The 18,202-nt window shown below is 43.1% G+C and overlaps 1 protein-coding gene across 1 annotated transcript; it reads left to right on the top strand.

Annotated features, from left to right (window-relative positions):
• The first annotated feature begins 316 nt into the window (after positions 1 to 316).
• On the top strand, positions 317 to 17,691 carry Ppp2ca (protein phosphatase 2 catalytic subunit alpha). Its single transcript, XM_021638874.2, has 7 exons — positions 317 to 722; positions 9,636 to 9,845; positions 13,077 to 13,250; positions 13,730 to 13,819; positions 14,228 to 14,389; positions 15,119 to 15,237; positions 16,169 to 17,691. Exons 1-7 carry the CDS (start codon positions 621 to 623, stop codon positions 16,239 to 16,241), a joined length of 930 nt encoding a protein of 309 aa, XP_021494549.1. The 5' UTR covers positions 317 to 620; the 3' UTR covers positions 16,242 to 17,691.
• The last annotated feature ends 511 nt before the right edge of the window (positions 17,692 to 18,202 follow it).

Here is an 18,202-nt window from a genome sequence, read left to right as displayed (position 1 = left end):
AGGTTTGCGACTGTTGTTTCAGTCACCAGGCTGCCAGGCTTCTGAGAGGTGGACGCCGGGCAGCCTTCCAGCGAGACCGCAGGTCACCAGCAGCCAGACCTCGCCTACCCAGAGTGCGCCTGCGCCGGGTGTGCGCAGGCCGAGGCGGCAGCTCCGTGGTTAACCCCGTTCGCCGCTTCCAGCACTGCGCTTGCTCCCGCTCGGTGCTTCCCTTCCCCCGCCGCCCTCCCCGCGGGAGGACCACGCCCCGAGAGCGAAGGCACTTCCTCCGGCGGCCCGCTCCGCTGCGCCTGCGCCTGGGCCGCACGGTGCGCAGCTCCGGGTCCCGGCCCCACTCCGTCGCCCTCCCCGCGGCTCCCTGACGCCGGCGTGACGTCACCACGCCGGGCGGCCGCCATTACAGAAAGCCGAGTCCCGAGCTAGGGCGAGCGGAGGAGGTACAGCGGCCGGCGGCCGAGCACTGCGGAGCGAGCCAACGGGCCGGCGCCAGCGCCCAGCAGCCGCCAGGGGCCGCAGGGAGCACCCCGGGGAGCGGCGGCGGCGGCGTGTGCGTGTGGCCCGGGTGCGGGCGGCGGCGCGGGAGCAGCGCGGAGAGGCAGCCGATTCGGGCGGGCGGCATCATGGACGAGAAGTTGTTCACCAAGGAGCTGGACCAGTGGATCGAGCAGCTGAACGAGTGCAAGCAGCTCTCCGAGTCCCAGGTCAAGAGCCTCTGCGAGAAGGTGGGTTGCGCTAGGCCGCAGGTGCGGCCTCTGCCCGTGCCCTCCCTTCGGGAGGCCGCGGGGACGGTGCAACATGGCGGCACGGAGGCCAGGCCCCTCGAACCTAGCAGACCGGCGCCCGGCGCTGCCCGCGGCGACTCGCGAGCGACCCGGCGCCCCCCGCCTCCCGCGCGCTGATTGGATGGCGCCGCCGCCGCGGCCTAAAATGGCGCCGCGCGCTGGACTCCGGGCTTCGAAGCCGCCCGACCCGGCGCTAGGGATGAGGGAGGACGGGACCCGCCGTGGCTCTCTGCTCGGGCCTGCCTTTGCTTTGCGCCCAGGAGCAGCATCACGACCCGAGCCGAGGTGGGGATAAGGCCTTGCGCTGAGGGCTTGCTGCGTGGAGCCGGCGATGCCCACAGGGTCCCCCACGGGCTGGCTTGTAGGCCAGACCCCAGCGCCTGTGGGAAGGTCACATCGCGTCGGTGTCAGCCTCCACACGCCGGCTCCCTCCGAGTCCCGTTTAAAGTGTGCGTTTAGCGATTATGAAAGGAGTCGGTAACCCAGTTTCTACGAAGGTCATGGTGGTAGTTTCAAGGGAGGAGTGTAAAGTTTGCATAGTTGGAAGAAATGGAGGCTTTGGTGAGTCATACTACACTAGGAGCTTTGGGATTGGAAATCCAGCGTGACTTTAATTTATGATGTATATGCTGACTCAAGTTGGGGAGTGTGGAACCCTCCTCTGTGGAACGTACTTGGCTTGGTGCCATTTACTTTTCGAATGAGCAACACAAACGGCAAGAGAGGCAAAATCTGTGTCATCTTCTGGGTTGCAAAAGTTTCTTGGTTGTATATTTGTAGCTACAAGCAGCGGTAGTAATCCCCGCGTTGACCTCTTTCTGTATTTCAGACATGGTCCTGAGTCCACTGAGTCGACGCTTGGCAAGCTCAGGCCACCTCGTTCCATTGGTTTCCCCCAAGAATTGGGGAAGCAGGTTGTTCGGCTGTGGGTCGAGTTGTGTTTTTGAAGTCTCGATTAATACAATTTTCTCATACAAAATGTTTGTCTCAGCCGGGCGTGGTGGCACACGCCTTTAATCCCAGCACTCTGGGAGGCAGAGGCAGACAGATCTCTGAGGCCAGCCTGGTCAAGGGTACACAAAGAGGCCCTGTGTGTTTGTCTTCACTCCATCTTGGCTTCACTTTTCACAATTAGTTACATATTTAATTTTGGTGCAGAATTATGTTAGTAATTTGTGTTAACAGGAAGAAATTTGGGGGCACTGTTGTGCTCACGCCTTTGTAGTTTGATGTGAAAAGAGGTTATTGCGTTTGCTAACTATTTTCTGACAACAGTTTTTCAGGACCTGCTGAGAACAGTTGGGGTTTAGGTCAGATGTAGATTTATCCCACTCGGTCCGAAGCTTCCTTTCCTCCTAGGTATCCTAGGCTGCCCCACGTAGGCTGTTACGTAGCCAGGGTGGCTTTGAACTTGTAGCCCTTGCATCTCAGCTTCACAAGTGCTGGGGTTACGTGTGGGCTGTACCACACCCCACTTGAATCTCTAGTATTTTGGTCTTTGTTTCTCTCACCTCAAACAAGATTGGTATTTTTAAAGTTTAGAAATAAGCTTTTAGAAAAATTACTGAATATATATTGTCAGGTCTTAATCTCTAATTGCTGACTCGGAGTGTGTGGCTTTATGTGAACACTTTTGAGTCAGCTAGATGGCTAGTCATTTGTCTGGAAGGAGTAAGACCACTCAATCAGCTGTCAGACTGGGACACCATTATTTTTTGTTTCCCATTTGAGTGATTGTAGCTGGAAAACATTTTGCTTGGTCCTTGCCTCTGTACTATAAAATAGTTAAAACATGTTCTGAGTATCCAAGACTTCATGCTCTTAGAAAGGGAATCAGAAGAATAAGTTATATATTTTCTCAAGGAACTTTTAATTTAATTGGAAAGACTAGGATGGTATTGTCAAATTACCACTTTAGAGCAGTGGTTCTCGACCTTCCTGATGCTGTGACCCTTTAATATAGTTACTCCTGTTGTGACCCCCAGTCATAAAATTATTTTTTTGCTACTTTATTACTGTAACTGTGTTTTGAATTGTAATGCAAATATCTGATATGTAGGCTATCTGTGTGAAATGTGACCCGTATGAAAGGGTCATTCCAAAGGGAACTTGACCCACAGGTTGAGACCACTGCTCTAGGGTCCCTTGGATAAGGAGTCTCGGGAATTGTCTGCATCGGGTTGGCCTCTGAGCATGTTTTAGGAGCATCTTCATTATGTTGGGATGGGAGGAACTGCCTACTGTAGATGGCATCATTCCTTAGAGCAGGGAGGGGGGTCCTCATTGTGTAATGTAGAGGAAGCTCCCTTCGGAAGTGTGAGCTCTCAAGTCATTGCTGTTTCTGATTATGTGATTTGTGCACCTCCTCAAGCCGCTGCCACTGTGGCTTCCCTGCTGTGGTGGGACTGTGAACCAAAATAAGTCTATCTGGAATCAAGGCAGGGGCTGGAGAATCCCTGATCTACAGGTGGAGTTCACAGACAGTAAGGATTACACAGAGAACCCCTGTCTCAGGAAGGAAAAACAGATTTCCCCAAAGTTCTTTCTGTTGGTGTCATTATTACAGCAGCCAGAAACTAAACTATGGAAATGAATAGGACCATCAAGGAGTTTGCTGTGGAGACGTAAAGATACTAGAGAATAGAGGTGCCGTGAGGGCTGAAGCTTAATGGACCCAGTATTTGTTTTTCACCTTTTCACGAAACTCAGATGTGAGACTAGTCAGCTTCCATATTTTTTTTCTCAATAGGTACAGATGTTGTATATGTTATGTATGCAGATATGTGGGAGAGGGTGGTGGATCTCTTGGAGCCTGGTGATTTTGATCCCAACTTCAATCCTCTACAAGAACAGCATGAACTCTTACCACTGAGCCATCTCAGTAGCCTAAAGGTTTAATTTTTGAGCCACATTAAAAAAAAAAAAAAAAAAAAAAAAAAAAAAACTTGAAACCAGATGTGGTGGTTCATGCCTTTAATCACAGCACTAAGGAAGCAGAGGCCAGATCTGTATCCCCCATCCCAAAAGTAAAAGTTTCCTTGAAATAGATTCTTTTGGTGAATGTTGTTGGTAAAAATAAAAATATCTTTTTTCTTTAATTTTGTCTTTATAGCTGTATGTGCACCTGCACGCCAGAAGAGGGCATCAGATCACATTATAGATGGTTGTAAGCGACCATGCGATTGCTGGGAATTGAACTCAGCATCTCTCCAGCCCTTGTCCTTTTCTAATACTCTCAATAGCTCCCAAATAATGACACAGAAACCAGTTAAATTTGTCAGTAAGCTTTAAGCACTATAGCTGGGCAGATTCTCAACTATTTTAACCCAACTATATGCTGACCTGGCCTACTTCCTAGGCATATGCCCAGTCACCTGCCAGCTACTCCTGCTCCATCTTCATCCTCATGTCCATTTCCTTGTGAGGACCTCCTTATGGCCACTTTCTCAAGGCTGCCTTCCCCTTCCTTCTCTTGGGATTGCAAGTCCCACCTCACCTAACATTTTCTCTCTGTCTCTCTCCCTCCCTTTCTCCTCTTCTCGTTTTTCAAGACAGAGTTTCTCTGTGTATCCTTGGCTCTTTGTATCTGGAGTCTTTGTAGACCAGGCTAGCTTCAAACTCAAGAGATCCACCTGCCTCTGCCTTCCAAGTGCATGTGTTAAAAGGCATGCAACTCCAAGCCAGCTGGCTGTTCAGCACTTTATTAACCAATCAGAGATGATGGAGGATGATTTTACACATTGAGGCAGGAGATTCTTTAATTATAATGACAGTGCCCATGTCTATACTCTGACCAGATTTCTGGGCAAAGCATCTAAATACACAGTGAACAAAACCATCCCTCAATAGTTGTTACCCAGCTTCCTTGTTTTTAATTGTATTTCAACTTTTGTGACTATATAAGCTTGTTAAACAATACTAAATGAGATGTTTTAGGCAGTGAGATGGATGCCTTGGTATATCTTGTACTAGTCCTAGTAAAGCAAAAACTTACTTCCCTCTTGTAATGCTTAATTGCCTTCTAAATATTTGTTTGATTTGTGAGACAGCTGTGTTTCTGTACCTCAGGCTGACCTCAGACTCACCATCTTCCTGCTTCAGCATCCTGAAGGCTGGGATTACAGATATGGATACCACCATATCCAGCTTTAACAGTAAAATTGAAAATAATAAGCTGAATTTTCTACCACTTTAGTAGTGCTTGTTAAGGAACTATGGCCATCAAAGATAACTCCTGATGCTCTCCTTAGAAGAAGGAATGATAGCATCAGAGTCCTCCCTTATGTAAAGATAGAAGTAAACCCCAAGTGCTCCTTGTGGTCAAACAGCTTGAGAACTCTGTTCTGGTGCCTTGTCAACAGGAGCAGTGTTGCTTCAAAGCAGAAAGCATCCGTATGTGCATCCTAATGTTGTATCCAAATGTGGTGAGCATGGTCTTTATGTTGCTGGCTCATTACAGAGAAAGATGGGCTTCACGTTTCTACCCATGTGTATACAGTATGTGCCTTGCTGTTTAAGTACTACCAACTTGCTGAGTGTGGTCATGAGTGTCTCTCATCCCAATATTCTGGAAGCTGATGCAGGAGGATGGCTAAGAGTCAGGAGCAGATGGACTTCAGCCTAGTCTACGCAAGTGCCTTTAGTTCCAGCACTTGGGAAACAGGCAGGTGGCTCTTTGAGTTCAAGGACAGCTAGGGTTATGTTAGAGTTGTCCTGTCTTAAATAAATATAAATAAGTAAATAGAGCAGTGTTTGTTTTTTCACTAACTATAATAATTGGTCTTTTATTATAAAATTTAAGCACTGCCTTGGCTTGGGTGCCAGTTTGGGCTTTGGAATTTCAGGTCTTCCAAATGCATGAAGAATGTTTTTTAGTTTTTTTGTTTGACCGTTTGTTTGCTTTTGTTTTTTCCCCCAGAGGTGTTCTTGGCCTAGGTATGCACTTGTCCATTGCTTTGCAAACATTATAGATAAAATAGTTTTTAAAATGTCGTTTGTTACTTGAATTGGAAAAAGGGAAGCTACTTACTTAATTTGATAAGCTGACTTTGGTTTTTTTGAGATGGTTTCTCTGTGTAGGCCTGGCTATCCTGGAACTCAGTCAGTATTCCAGGCCATCTTTTAATTGTGGATGGTTGTAACCCAAATGGGTACTGGGAATCAAACCCAGGTCCTTTGCAAGAACATGTGCTCTAAACTGCTAAGCTGTCTCTCCGGCCCCCAAGATTAAATCCTTGGACCCAATTTAAAAGGCTCTTTGGCTTGTTTCCACAGCGGTAGTTAAAATACTAGGGACGGACAGGTGGGTGGCATTGTTATACTTTGGTTTACTGCTGTTGATTGTAGATAGAAAAAGCAAGGACTCAGAGAGATTGCGTGGCTGGTGAGGGGAGGTGGAGGTAGGTCCTTGGGGTTATGACTTCTAATCCCAGCATTCCCATCTTGCTTTCAGATTGTGGAGGTGGCAATAATGAACGATGCATGTCTGAATTTTGTGCTCAGTGGCTCTGTAAACTGAAGCATTGTGTTGCTTCTGCTGCAAAGCTCCATTCATGTCAGATAGTGTCCCACCTCTTGGAAACATGAAACTGAAAGTATTTTCATGTGGCTAACTTCATTTGTCCCTCAAAAAGATTGGAGTGATGAAAACCATAGGTGGGGTTTTTTTGTTTTTTGTTGTTGTTGTTTTGTTTTTTTGGTCATATATTATAAATCATGAGGAGAGAGTAAGTTGTGAAAGATAGATGACTTCTGTTGCCGTTGGCATTTATAAAAATGCTGTTCTTTTCATCTCCAAAGCCTCCACACACCTGTGAGGTTTTTCCATGTGTTCCTGGCATAGGGTAGTACTACAGCTTGAATTGGCTGAAAGAGAGATACTGTAGTTAAGCCGGTCCTCTCTGTTCTCTGCTAAAGGTCCAGAATTCTCTGTCTTCAGATACTGGCCATACAGGTGATACATAGTAGCAAGAATGATGGGACCTGGAAGCCAGACCTGGTGATGTTTAGAGTCAGTCCCAGCTATTTAGAGGTTGAGGCAGGAGGATTGCTTGTTCAAAACCAGTCACATAATTTTGACACCCCGTCTCAAAATAAATGGAGAGAAAGCTAGGATGTGGTTGAGCCCTGCAGCACCTGCCTGGCATGCACAAAGCCCAGCCACAGAAAGAGGGAGGGGCCATCCTGTAGGACTAAGTGGGGCAGCAGTCATTTCTGTGTCCAATCCAGTCTGTTTTGTGGCAGCCAGTACTTTCCCTTTGTCGTTGTAAGTCAAGTTTGTCAGAATTAACAGTGAAGTTTCCTTTTGATGAAAATGAGCAATGAATTTTGAGTTGAGTCTTTGCTCCTTCTGTGACTATTTCCATTTTTTCTTTAAAAATTAAATACAATTCAGTCAGCCCTCTTATTCCTTTGCTATATCTGAGCTGGACTGGGTTTAGGAGAGGGGAATGTTTTGTTGCTGGTGTCATTGTTTTAAATAGCTTTCTTCACGGGGAGTAAGGTAAGCTAAAGAAGGGAGAACCGTAGCTGCCAGTTCTGGGATGAGAGGTGACTGTTGAACAGTGTGGGATTAGTAACTGCTTTATTTACTCGCAGTACAGTGACTTGATGCATTTATAAATTAAGGTTGTGTGTTGGAATGGGTGAACACAGTAGAGAGAGCATGAGTCCTGGGTGTATGTAAATTAGATGACCAGTTGGTTGTTTCTCCTCCACTTCCTCCTGTTTCAGTCAATTCTAGTATAGATGACATTTTTTTTAAGTCTGTATCTTACAGGTGCAGATCTTACCCTTGTGTTGGGGCAGAGCAGAAGAATGAGGCCTTGGCTCTAGGCTGCCCAATAGTTTGCCTGGGTAAGGGCACTTGCAGAGTTGAGTTCACAAAGGCTCTGCAGAGTTGGTAGTGCTTCTGCTTTGTATTCGGTTGGCCAGTCCCTGAATTTTGTCTTGATGGTGTATCTCTGCACAGATTTATTGGTTTGGGGGGGAGGGTAGTGGTACATGCTTTTAATACCAGCACAGCACTTGGAATCGAGAAGAATGAAGGAAGAAATTTTTTGTTAATTTATTTTTGCAGAGTTGAGTGTGGGAAGTTGATTCTCTCCTTCTGTCAAGAGGAGACCAGGGATTGAATTCAGTTTGTCAGGTTTGGCAGCCAAAGCCTTTACCTGCTGAGCCATCTTGCCCTGACAAATATTAAAACCAATATTAGCTTCTTTACATAAGATGATTGATGGTTAGTGATCTCCTTCCAGAGACTACTCAGGGCAGAATTTATGAAATAAAGACCTGGATTTGACTTTAGGGATGGCCAGGAACAATTCCTTCACTTTCTTTGTCCTTCTGATGAACAGCTTGATATATAAAATGGGTACAAGGATTTTGACAGAGTCGTGTACTTCTAAGTCAGCAGGTCTCACCTGTGGGTTTCATATCAGAGAATTACATTAGGATTCATAATAGTAGCAAAATTAGAGTTATGAAGTAGCAACAAAATACTTTTATGGTTGAGTGTTACACAACATGAGGAACTGCATTAAAAGGTCGCAGCATTAAGGTTGAGAACCACTGTTCCACTTAAGTAGATGGGTAACTTTTTTCTACAGTGCAAGTTAACTATAAATGACAAAGCTTTGGACCCCTCAAGGAAATGATGAGTAAGTGGCCACAGTTTCAGTATATGCAGTTGGTTGTGTCTAATTTAAAGTGGTCTGCCTTTCCCTGATCCTTAGTGTGCTTTGTTCGTTCAGTCTGTTCTCTTTTCCGCCTTACTTACTTGGGGCCTTTCTCTTCTCCTTTGCCATGGGAATGACCTGTTTTGTACACCAGTGTCTAGTAGCTAGCACAGGCTGAGTCATTTGGGTGGTTTAACAAATAAATGTCTTCCAGTATATATTTTTTAGCATATGTAGATGTCAGTTGACTGAATGATAGTTTCTAAAAGCACCCTAAAAAACATGTATGCAATATTGAGTATTCTAATTGTAAAGCAAGAACTTTTTTTTTATAAGAAAATAGAATGGGGCTGGAGAGATAGCTCAAAGGTTAAGAACAGTTGCTGTTCTTCCAAAGGTCCTGAATTCAATTCCCAGCTCTATAGTGAGATCTGGTATGCAGGCAGAATGTTGTATAAATAATAAATAAATCTTTAAAAAAAGGAAAATAGAATGAAATGAGAAAAAAATGTATTAATTCCAGAAAAACCAAGAAAGTCCAAGGATGTAACATTAGCTGCTCTTTTTGTTTCTTTCGGATTTATTTACTTACCTGTGAATATTTTTGTGGACCACTTCTGTTCATTGCTCTCAGGGGCCAGAAGTGTTGGGTCACCTAGAACTGGAGTTACAAATAAGTTTGAGCCAGCATGTGGGTTCTGGGAGTTGGTCTTGAGTCTTCTGAAAGCACTGTCAATGCTCTTGAACACTGAGCCATCTCTCCAGCCCACATCCTCCTCATGTGAATGCTACTCAGTCAGTGTTCTAATTAGATGGAAATTTGATAGCCTTTATGGTTGATTCTGACAATTGAAGGTGATTGAATGTCATCTTGGTACATATTCTCTAGATGTTCACCACAAGTTAGCCAGTGGATGGAATATAAGCATATATTACCTTATAAATAGCCGGTGGGTAAGTCCCTTCCAGCAAACTAGAACCTGCATAGATGGAATGACTCACAGGCACACACAACACACAAATGTAATTTTTTAATTAAAATTTTTAATGTTTGTCTTGTATTACCATTACCTGTGGTTTCATAATTTGCATTAATATGAACAGAAGCATTTTTGTTGGTTTTGTTTAATGCTGAACATATTGCTTTATTTTTATTTTATTTTTTCTTTATCTGTAGGCTAAAGAAATCCTTACAAAAGAATCCAACGTGCAAGAGGTTCGATGTCCAGTCACGGTGTGTGGAGATGTGCACGGGCAATTTCATGACCTCATGGAACTCTTTAGAATTGGTGGTAAATCACCAGATACAAATTACTTGTTTATGGGAGACTATGTGGACAGAGGATACTACTCAGTTGAAACAGTTACACTGCTTGTAGCTCTTAAGGTAATTTTACTTTTTTTGTTTGGATCTTTTAAACTAGGTGAGGGCCCCTGGAATGTTCTTTTCCTACCTTGATTTTATTATATTCATCTAAATGTTATTTGAAGAACAAACTTCTACACTTACATGAACAAACTTCATGCAAATAGTGCAAGTGTCAACTTAATCGTTATGTCTGCTGTTGGAACCAGAGGGTGGTTCAGAACACGATCCCATGGGATACCTCAGGGGTTTTTTGTTGTTACTGTTGTTCAGAACAGGGTTTCTCTGTTTGGCTGTGTTCTGTGTACAGAACTCACTCTGTAGACCAGGCTGACCTCAAACTCAGATATCCCCCTGCCCCTACCTCCCAAGTGCTGGGATTAAAGGCATGTGCCATCACTGCCTGGCACTTAGGTTTTTGTTGTTTTGAGACAGAGTCTTAGTATAGCTCAGGCTTGCTATGTAGACCAGGCTGGCCTCAAACTCAGAGTTCTTAGCCTGGTAATGATTTAAAATGACAGCTGAAGTCTGTAGTCCAGTGCTAGTGAGGCCAAGGCTTGAGAGTTGAAGCCAGCCTGGGTTATTATTAAAAATAATAATTAAAAGAAGCAGGTTTTAGAATCCCATGCTTGCCATTTGTAGCTCTGAAATGTAGAGGTGAAGAGTCAGCACCTTGGCTTTAAAGTGGAATGTGGCCTCTGCCTTAGAGTGTTGGTTGGCTTTACAAACTCTGAAGGAGAGGCAGTACCCTTCTTCCTAGGCAACAGGCAACTCATTTTTATTACAGAATATTTTTAATAAGAAACTTGCTGTCAGCAGTTTTCTAGTTAGAGAAGCAGTGAGACTTTTAGCCAGAGCTGACTTTGATTAGCATCTGCACTGCATAGAATGCTAAGTGGACACTTTAGTGTAGACAGTGGGCAGTTTGTGCAGTAACTCCAGAAGGAGTGGGCTGCCTTTAAGAGTTCATGTACCGCTGGGCTTGGTTGGTACAGCTTTAATTTCAGCACTTCAGAGGCAGAGGCAAGCTGATCTCTGAGTTCAAGGGTAGCCTGATCAAGATAGACTGCTTCCACCAGCCGAGGCTATATCATGAGGCTCTGTCTCAAAAACAAGCAACAGCAACAAAATTCATTAGCCAAGAAATAGACTGCCTTGGGTTTTCTTAAATGTCCTAAGCCCAAATCCTAATTTTCCGTACCTCAGAGTGTGACTGTACTTGGTGCTGGCCCTTTACATGGATAATTAAATAAAACGAGGTCACATGGGTATGCCTTGATCTATTAAAAGTAGTTCTGTTAGTAAAGAGGTTAGGGACCTGGGAGATGGCTCCGTTGGAAAACCCGAGTTCAATCCTCAGAACCCATTATTTAGAATGACACACATGAAGGTATGCACCTATAATCCAAGCCCAGAGGTAGAGACAGAAGAATTCCTAAGGCTTCCTGGCCAGCTAGCCTAGCCTAATGAGGTCTAGGCCAATGAGACACTCTCCAAGCAGAGAGGGCCTAGAAACTGATGTGGCCACTTCTGAGGTTGTCCTCTGGCCTGCAGGTGTGCTTGAACATAGGGAAGATGGTACCCCCATGGAGAAAACAGCTTTCTATAAATCAAGACCCCAGCTCTTGATGGCACCTTGGAGAAAAAGCACCTTTGTAATGTATGGGCCCACTCTTAGACTCACGGCAGTTCTTAGCCAGTGAGCACTGGGAAAGATGGTCCTTTCTCAAGTGATGTCTGAAATGCATCAGAAATATCCTTGGCTTAAATTAAGAGCAAAGACTGTACATTGAAGGAGAAAAAAATATTTGTGCTGGAGATTCAGCCTAGATTCTAGAGGATTTGATCCCCAACACAGTATAAGTGCACGGTGATATAGGTTTATAATTCGAGCATTCAGGAGATGGAGGCAGGAGAAACAGTTCAAGGCTAACACTGCCTCAAAAATAAAATAATAAAAATAAGATAATTTGTTGTCTAATTATACAGGGTCTCTAGCCTCGGCTGCCCTCCTGTTGGTTGCAGTCTTTTTAGTTTTGGGATTGTGAACATGTGCAGCCATGGCAGAACACATTTCTTGAGACAGGGTCACACTGTGTAACCTGAATGAGCCTAGAACTCCTGATCCTTCTGCTTCTCCCAAATGCTGGGATTATAGGCATGGACCACTATACCTAACCTTAGCTAGATACTAATTTTTAATGGGCAGAGTACTTAAGGGTTATTTCATCCTAAAAGAAATATGGTTATTAAGAACATAGTTAACCATTATTAGTCATTAGGGAAATCTACATTAAAGTCACAGATGCCAACTTCTCCATGTCTTTTTCTAACATAGTGGCTACAGTCACTACCAACTGTAGATGAAGATGCTAGGAAATTGGTCTTCTCATCCGTTCCTGTCAAGAATGCAAAATGGTCTAGCCACTTTGAAGAATTTTGATAAAGTTACATAAACCAATCATGTAGCCCAATAGCTACTCTCTAGGAATATGCTCAAGAGAAATGAAAGCACATGAACAAATGAGCTCAGTAATTAGTAGACAGGAAGAGAGCAAATACAGAAACCATGGGGTGTGGCTACCCTGTGAGCTAGTGTACAGCTGTGAAAGGAGCACACCCCCATGCGCTGCAGCATGGTGACCAGGACAGTGCTCCAAGGGGTAGGTAGCAGAAGAGGCAACGTTGTAATTTTTCCCTTACATTAAATGACTAGAAAAGTATTTCTCAAGACACAAATTAATGGTTGTCAGGAGCTGTGAGAGTGGGGAGGGATTGCAGGTAGGCATGAGAGATCTTTGCGAGTAATGCAAGGCTCTAAACCTGGGTTGTGATGATTGTTGCATAACTAAATTTAGTTAAGGTTGGAAAATGGATGGTTTTTATTTCATACAAGATGGTGCACGGAGTTTGGTTGTAATTGAGGTGATATTGATAAACACATTTATAATCACCAGGTAGTAGTAGCACACGCCTTTAATCCCAAAGGCAGAGGCAGATGGATCTGAGTTTGAGGACAGCCAGGGCTACACAGAGAAAACCTGTCTTGTAATACAACAATTTTAAAAAGTTTATAATCTGATTCCAGTTTGTTGAATTATAGAGATGTGTATGTATACTTCACCTTCTTTCCCTTCTCAGTTGGAACGCTGGATTTCCAAATCCTATAGAAAGTTTTTTAAAATATTGTTGTTTGTTTTGTTTTGTTTTGTTTTTGGAAAGAGCTAGTATGTGTTATCCATTTTACTTTAGGTTCGTTACCGTGAGCGTATCACCATACTTCGAGGCAATCATGAGAGCAGGCAGATCACACAAGTTTATGGTTTCTACGATGAGTGTTTAAGGAAATACGGCAATGCAAACGTTTGGAAATACTTCACAGACCTTTTTGACTATCTTCCTCTCACTGCCTTGGTGGATGGGCAGGTGTGTGCATCATAAAACTCACTGATTTTCCATTTCCCAATAATCTGCTGTCTTAGTGTTTAGGAGCCACTGAACTTCCATCCTTATAGCTTACATCCCTTTGGGGATACTTTTTGATAAATATTGATAGTACTCTTTTTAAAAACTTACTTCCATGTATTAGATACTGAACTGTACAATATAGGATCGTGGGGTTGGAAAATTAATCCGTTCAGCGTTGGGGGCTGTTTGTAGAGGGGTCTGAGAGATGTAATAGGCTGTTTGCCAGTCCTGGTAAATTGTACATACAAACTTGGAAGAATATTCTGAGTATGAAGAGGACTACCAGTCTCTGGAAGGACTGTGGATGAAGGTTGAGAAACACTTCCTTAAAGGAGATATAGCTAAATGGTTAAATGGTGGAGGCTGCTGCCAAAAGTGTAGTCCAAATATTTTAGCTTCTCTTAAGTGTAATTACCATTTATAATCAATCTTTTTAGATCTTCTGTCTACATGGTGGTCTGTCCCCATCCATAGACACACTGGATCACATCCGAGCACTTGATCGCCTACAAGAAGTTCCTCATGAGGTATGACTTTGATAAATTCTCTGACTCCTTAGGAAGAAAGTGTGTGGCTGTATCATGATTGTAAGTTCGCTCAGATTTTCAAGATGAAGTGAGATGTGAGCCCCCTTACCATTGCTCAGAATAAGTTTAGAAACATTTCTTCTCATCACCACTAGCCCATCTGTCTAAGAGTGAAACTCAGATGCACAGGCAGATAGGACAAGTTACTGACAGAGTGTACCTACTGATGTCCGTGTGCCTCCTGGGATCTCTTCTTATTTCAGAGATACCTTAACTGCAAAGGTCATGCTGTGTTCAGCAGACACACTCAAAATGTGATTTTGTAGAGTGTTGCCCCTGGTGAATTATCAAATGAAAAATTTTCCACATTTGGAAATGTCAGTTTGTAACTTGTACCTGCTTTTTTAGGGTCCAATGTGTGACTTGCTGTGGTCAGATCCAGATGACCGTGGTGGCTGGGGGATATCTCCTCGGGGAGCTGGTTATACCTTTGGCCAAGATATTTCTGAGACATTTAATCATGCCAATGGCCTCACGTTGGTGTCCAGAGCTCACCAGTTGGTGATGGAGGTATGTTCTTTCCTTGAAATAGTTAAACCAACTTCTTAGGAACCGAAGGAAAGGAGTTTGACATTCATGCTATAGAATCTGCCACTGGAGCTAAACCCTTTTCAGTAGGTGTACATTTAAATGAAAGTCAAGTTTGTGGCATGTATTTAGTGTATCTTGAGATTCTTAATGGCTTTAAGGGACTTGAGATTTAATGATGAAAGGGTTAAGATGTAGAGCGATGAGAAAGGTATATTGCAGTTGTTTATTTCATATATTTAGTAGGTCTGTGCGTTTATGAAAATGAAGAAACATCAGAATGTTGATGTGGTCCTTTGGATAACTAGGTTGTAGGTGATTTGAAAGAAGTTTTTCCTCTGAGGGTTCTCTTTTTTGAAACATTGGCTACTATACTTTGATAATGAGGACATGGAACGTTCAAACTAAGGCAATAGGCAATCTCTTCTATAAAGTGTTGTCAGTACTGATAGTCAGCCAGGTGTGGTGCATGCCTCATTATTTAGCTAGCTAGTTAGGCCGAAGCAGAACTGCCTTGTGATCCAGACCAGCCTAGACTGCATAGGGAGAACCTCTCAAAAAATAAAAGTTCATTTTAAAATCAAGTTTAAGGTCGTGTTAAGACATAGTTATAGAAGCATTTGGTGATAGATAATAGGTAGGTTGATTGTTCGCTTTTATTTGGTGGTTAAGTAAGCTTTTTTTATTTTTTGCTTTTTTTTTTTTTTACAGGGATATAACTGGTGCCATGACCGAAATGTAGTAACAATTTTCAGTGCTCCAAACTATTGTTATCGTTGTGGTAACCAGGCTGCAATCATGGAACTTGACGACACTCTTAAGTATTCTTTGTAAGTATCTACCCTGAGCTAGAGCTTCGTGTTGCCCAGCTCTGGTTGAACCACATTGCAGCTTTGCTTCTTAAGTTTTCGTAGAAATGGACCTACACATAACAGAAATTAGCTCTTCTTATTTGGAGCCTAGTATACATTACTAGGTCTTCAATTTCTTGTTTGAAACAGGGTCTTGGGTCTGGAGAGATGGCTCAGTGGTTAAGAACACTGTCTGCTCTTCCAAAAGATCCGGGTTCAATTCCCAGCACTCACATGGCAGCTCACAAATGTCTATACTACCAATTCCAAGGGATCTGACACTTTCACACTAATGCACTTAAAATAAAATGAAATAAATTATTTAAAAGAAATGATACAGGGTCTTACTATATAGCTCTGATTGTCCAGGAATTCACCATGTAGACCAGGCTGGCCTCGAACTCACAGAGATCCACCTGCCTCTGCCTCCCAAGTGATGGGAATAAAGACCTGTGCCACTATGCTAATCGATCTGCAACTTCCAAACTTCCATGTTTTTACTGTGTAGGTAAAATGGAAGTATATATAAAAATATATATGCTTATATAGGGATTGGTTACTTTTCTATTATCCGTTTTATTTTAAAAATCATTCTGTTTTCAGAGACAAAAGATGCCTTGTATGGGTGAGAATGGTAAGGTAGGAGAGAGTGGAGATAAGAGATGGGGTTAGAGGGAAGTGTGTGTATTTGTTTTGTTTTCCCCTTGGGACAAGGGTTCTCTGTGTAGCCTTGACTGTCCTAGACTTGCTTTGTAGACCAGGCTGGCCTCAAACTCACAGAGATCCACCTGCCTCTGCCTTCTTGAGTGCTGGGATTACAGTCATGCACCACCTTGCCCGGCTAGAATTGAAGGTCTAATTTTGACAATACATGGGTGTCTTCTTACAACAGTGATTCTTTGTTTTTCAGCTTGCAGTTTGATCCAGCACCTCGTAGAGGGGAGCCACATGTCACTCGTCGTACCCCAGACTACTTCCTGTAATGAAAATTTAAACTTGTACAGTATTGCCATGAACCGTATATTGACCTAATGGAAATGGGAAGAGCAACAGTAACTCCAAAGTGTCAGAAAATAGTTAACATTCAAAAACTTGTTTCCACACGGACCAAAAGATGTGCCATATAAAAAATACAAAGCCTCTTGTCATCAACAGCCGTGACCACTTTAGAATGAACCAGTTCATTGCATGCTGACGCGACATTGTTGGTCAAGAATCCAGTTTCTGACATAGCGCTATTTGTAGTTACTTTTGCTTTCTTGAGAGACTGCAGATAATAGGATGTAAACATTAACACCTGTGAGTCCAGTTGACTTCCACTTAGCTGTAGCTTACTCAGCATGACTGTAGATGAGGATAGCAAACAATCATTGGAGCTTAATGAACATTTTTAAATAAGTACCAAGGCCTCCCCTCTTGTTGTGTTTCTTTTCAGGGATACCATTTAATTTAATTGTATGATTTGTCTGCACTCAGTTTATCCCCTTCTCAAATCTCAGCCCCATGTTGTTCTTTGTTACTGTCAGAAAACCTGGTGAGTTGTTTTGAACAGAACTGTTTCCCTCCTGTAAGCTGATGTTACTGCACAAGTCACCGCAGTGTTTTCCTAATAAACTTGAGAACTGAGAAAGTCAGCTTTGAATTGTATCCATGGGCACTACTGGTGCTGTTTATTAAACAAGAGAAATCAATCCATCAATTTTGGAATTTGTAGAATTCCAGGTAAAGAAAAATAAAGATCAAGGCCACTGTGTAACCTCTTGGCAACTCCTTGGCGTTCTTCAGAAGAACTTGGGGACTTGTTTGTCTGACATACTGCAGTTTGTCTTGTTGCAGGCCTGTGCTTGTGAAAGGAAATCTGTGCTGCTTCAGTAGGACTTGATTGTTAAACCATAGACCTTGAGAGTATGTTTTTAGGACTTTACTTAAAATGGCATGTTTTCAGGTAGAACTTAAACTAAATGATGTGTCTAAAATTAGTGTAGCTTCTGGATATAAATATATTGCTATGTATATTTCATGAATTCTTTAAAATGATTGACAGGTGGTAAGTTCTTAACAAACATTTGTACATTTCTTGTCAAGTCATGTGATCTTAGAGTTAAATTTGTCGCAGATAAGCTGTTAGAACTTTAGTCTGTGTTAAGTTTCTTAACTGGTTGGTAAATCAGTGAAGCCAAGTAGAAACAAAACCGGTTTGGGTTTATGATCTTATGTTTTGTCCCAGATCCAGAAGTGGTGCCAGAGTGCCAGTGCTCAGCGACTAATGAGTTTTCCCTTCTATTCTTTGACTTGGCTTAAAAAAACGAACACAGTTTTTCTGTGGGGACTGAATAGTTGCTATTTGAAGCTACCTGGGCAAACATCAGGATGCTTAATCATTACTGTGTGAGTGTAGTAAATAAATGTTTCCTTGCTTTGTACTGTGTTGAATTTGGAACCAAGAGTGAAGTTACAACGTTGCTCTGTATAAAGAAGCCGATTTATGGGTTATTGGGCAAATCAGAAGGCCCTTAGTTTTTCTAGGTGTCTCCCTTTTTCTGAGTTGTTATTTTTGCTACTTTGTCTTTTCTTCCTGTCCAAACAAATAGCATCTATGTACAGCACTCTTTTAAAAATATATAAAGGCAGGGTATGGGGAGGGCCAGGGGTACAGGGTCCTGCTGTGTGGATCTGAAAGGCTTGGAACTTGTTATTTAGGCGAAGCTGTCCTGAAATTGACGGGTGAGCCTGTCTCCACGTTGTCACTATGCCCCACTTAATGTACAGCAGTTCTGATCCAGCATTCAAGTGAGCAGACACCAAGGATCCTGACAGTAGAGTGGGCAATGGAGTCGCCAGCCGGTGTCTTGTGTTCGACATGTCCATGCATATTCTCAGAATGGGGCTTGTGGCAAACGTTGGTTGGTTTAAAAATCTTTCAGAGTTAACTAACTAGACTTCC

The sequence above is a fragment of the Meriones unguiculatus genome, chromosome 11 (genome assembly GCF_030254825.1).
Source record: "Meriones unguiculatus strain TT.TT164.6M chromosome 11, Bangor_MerUng_6.1, whole genome shotgun sequence".
In the NCBI taxonomy this organism is placed as follows: Eukaryota; Metazoa; Chordata; class Mammalia; order Rodentia; family Muridae; genus Meriones; species Meriones unguiculatus.
This window is presented reverse-complemented; position numbering and strand designations above follow the sequence as displayed.

Coding starts and splice junctions, on each gene's coding strand:
- Ppp2ca (XM_021638874.2), top strand. CDS start 621: ATGGACGAGAAGTTGTTCACCAAGGAGCTGGACCAGTGGATCGAGCAG. Junction 13,820..14,227: donor TACAAGAAGTTCCTCATGAG/GTATGACTTTGA, acceptor CTGCTTTTTTAG/GGTCCAATGTGTGACTTGCT. Junction 15,238..16,168: donor GACACTCTTAAGTATTCTTT/GTAAGTATCTAC, acceptor TTTGTTTTTCAG/CTTGCAGTTTGATCCAGCAC.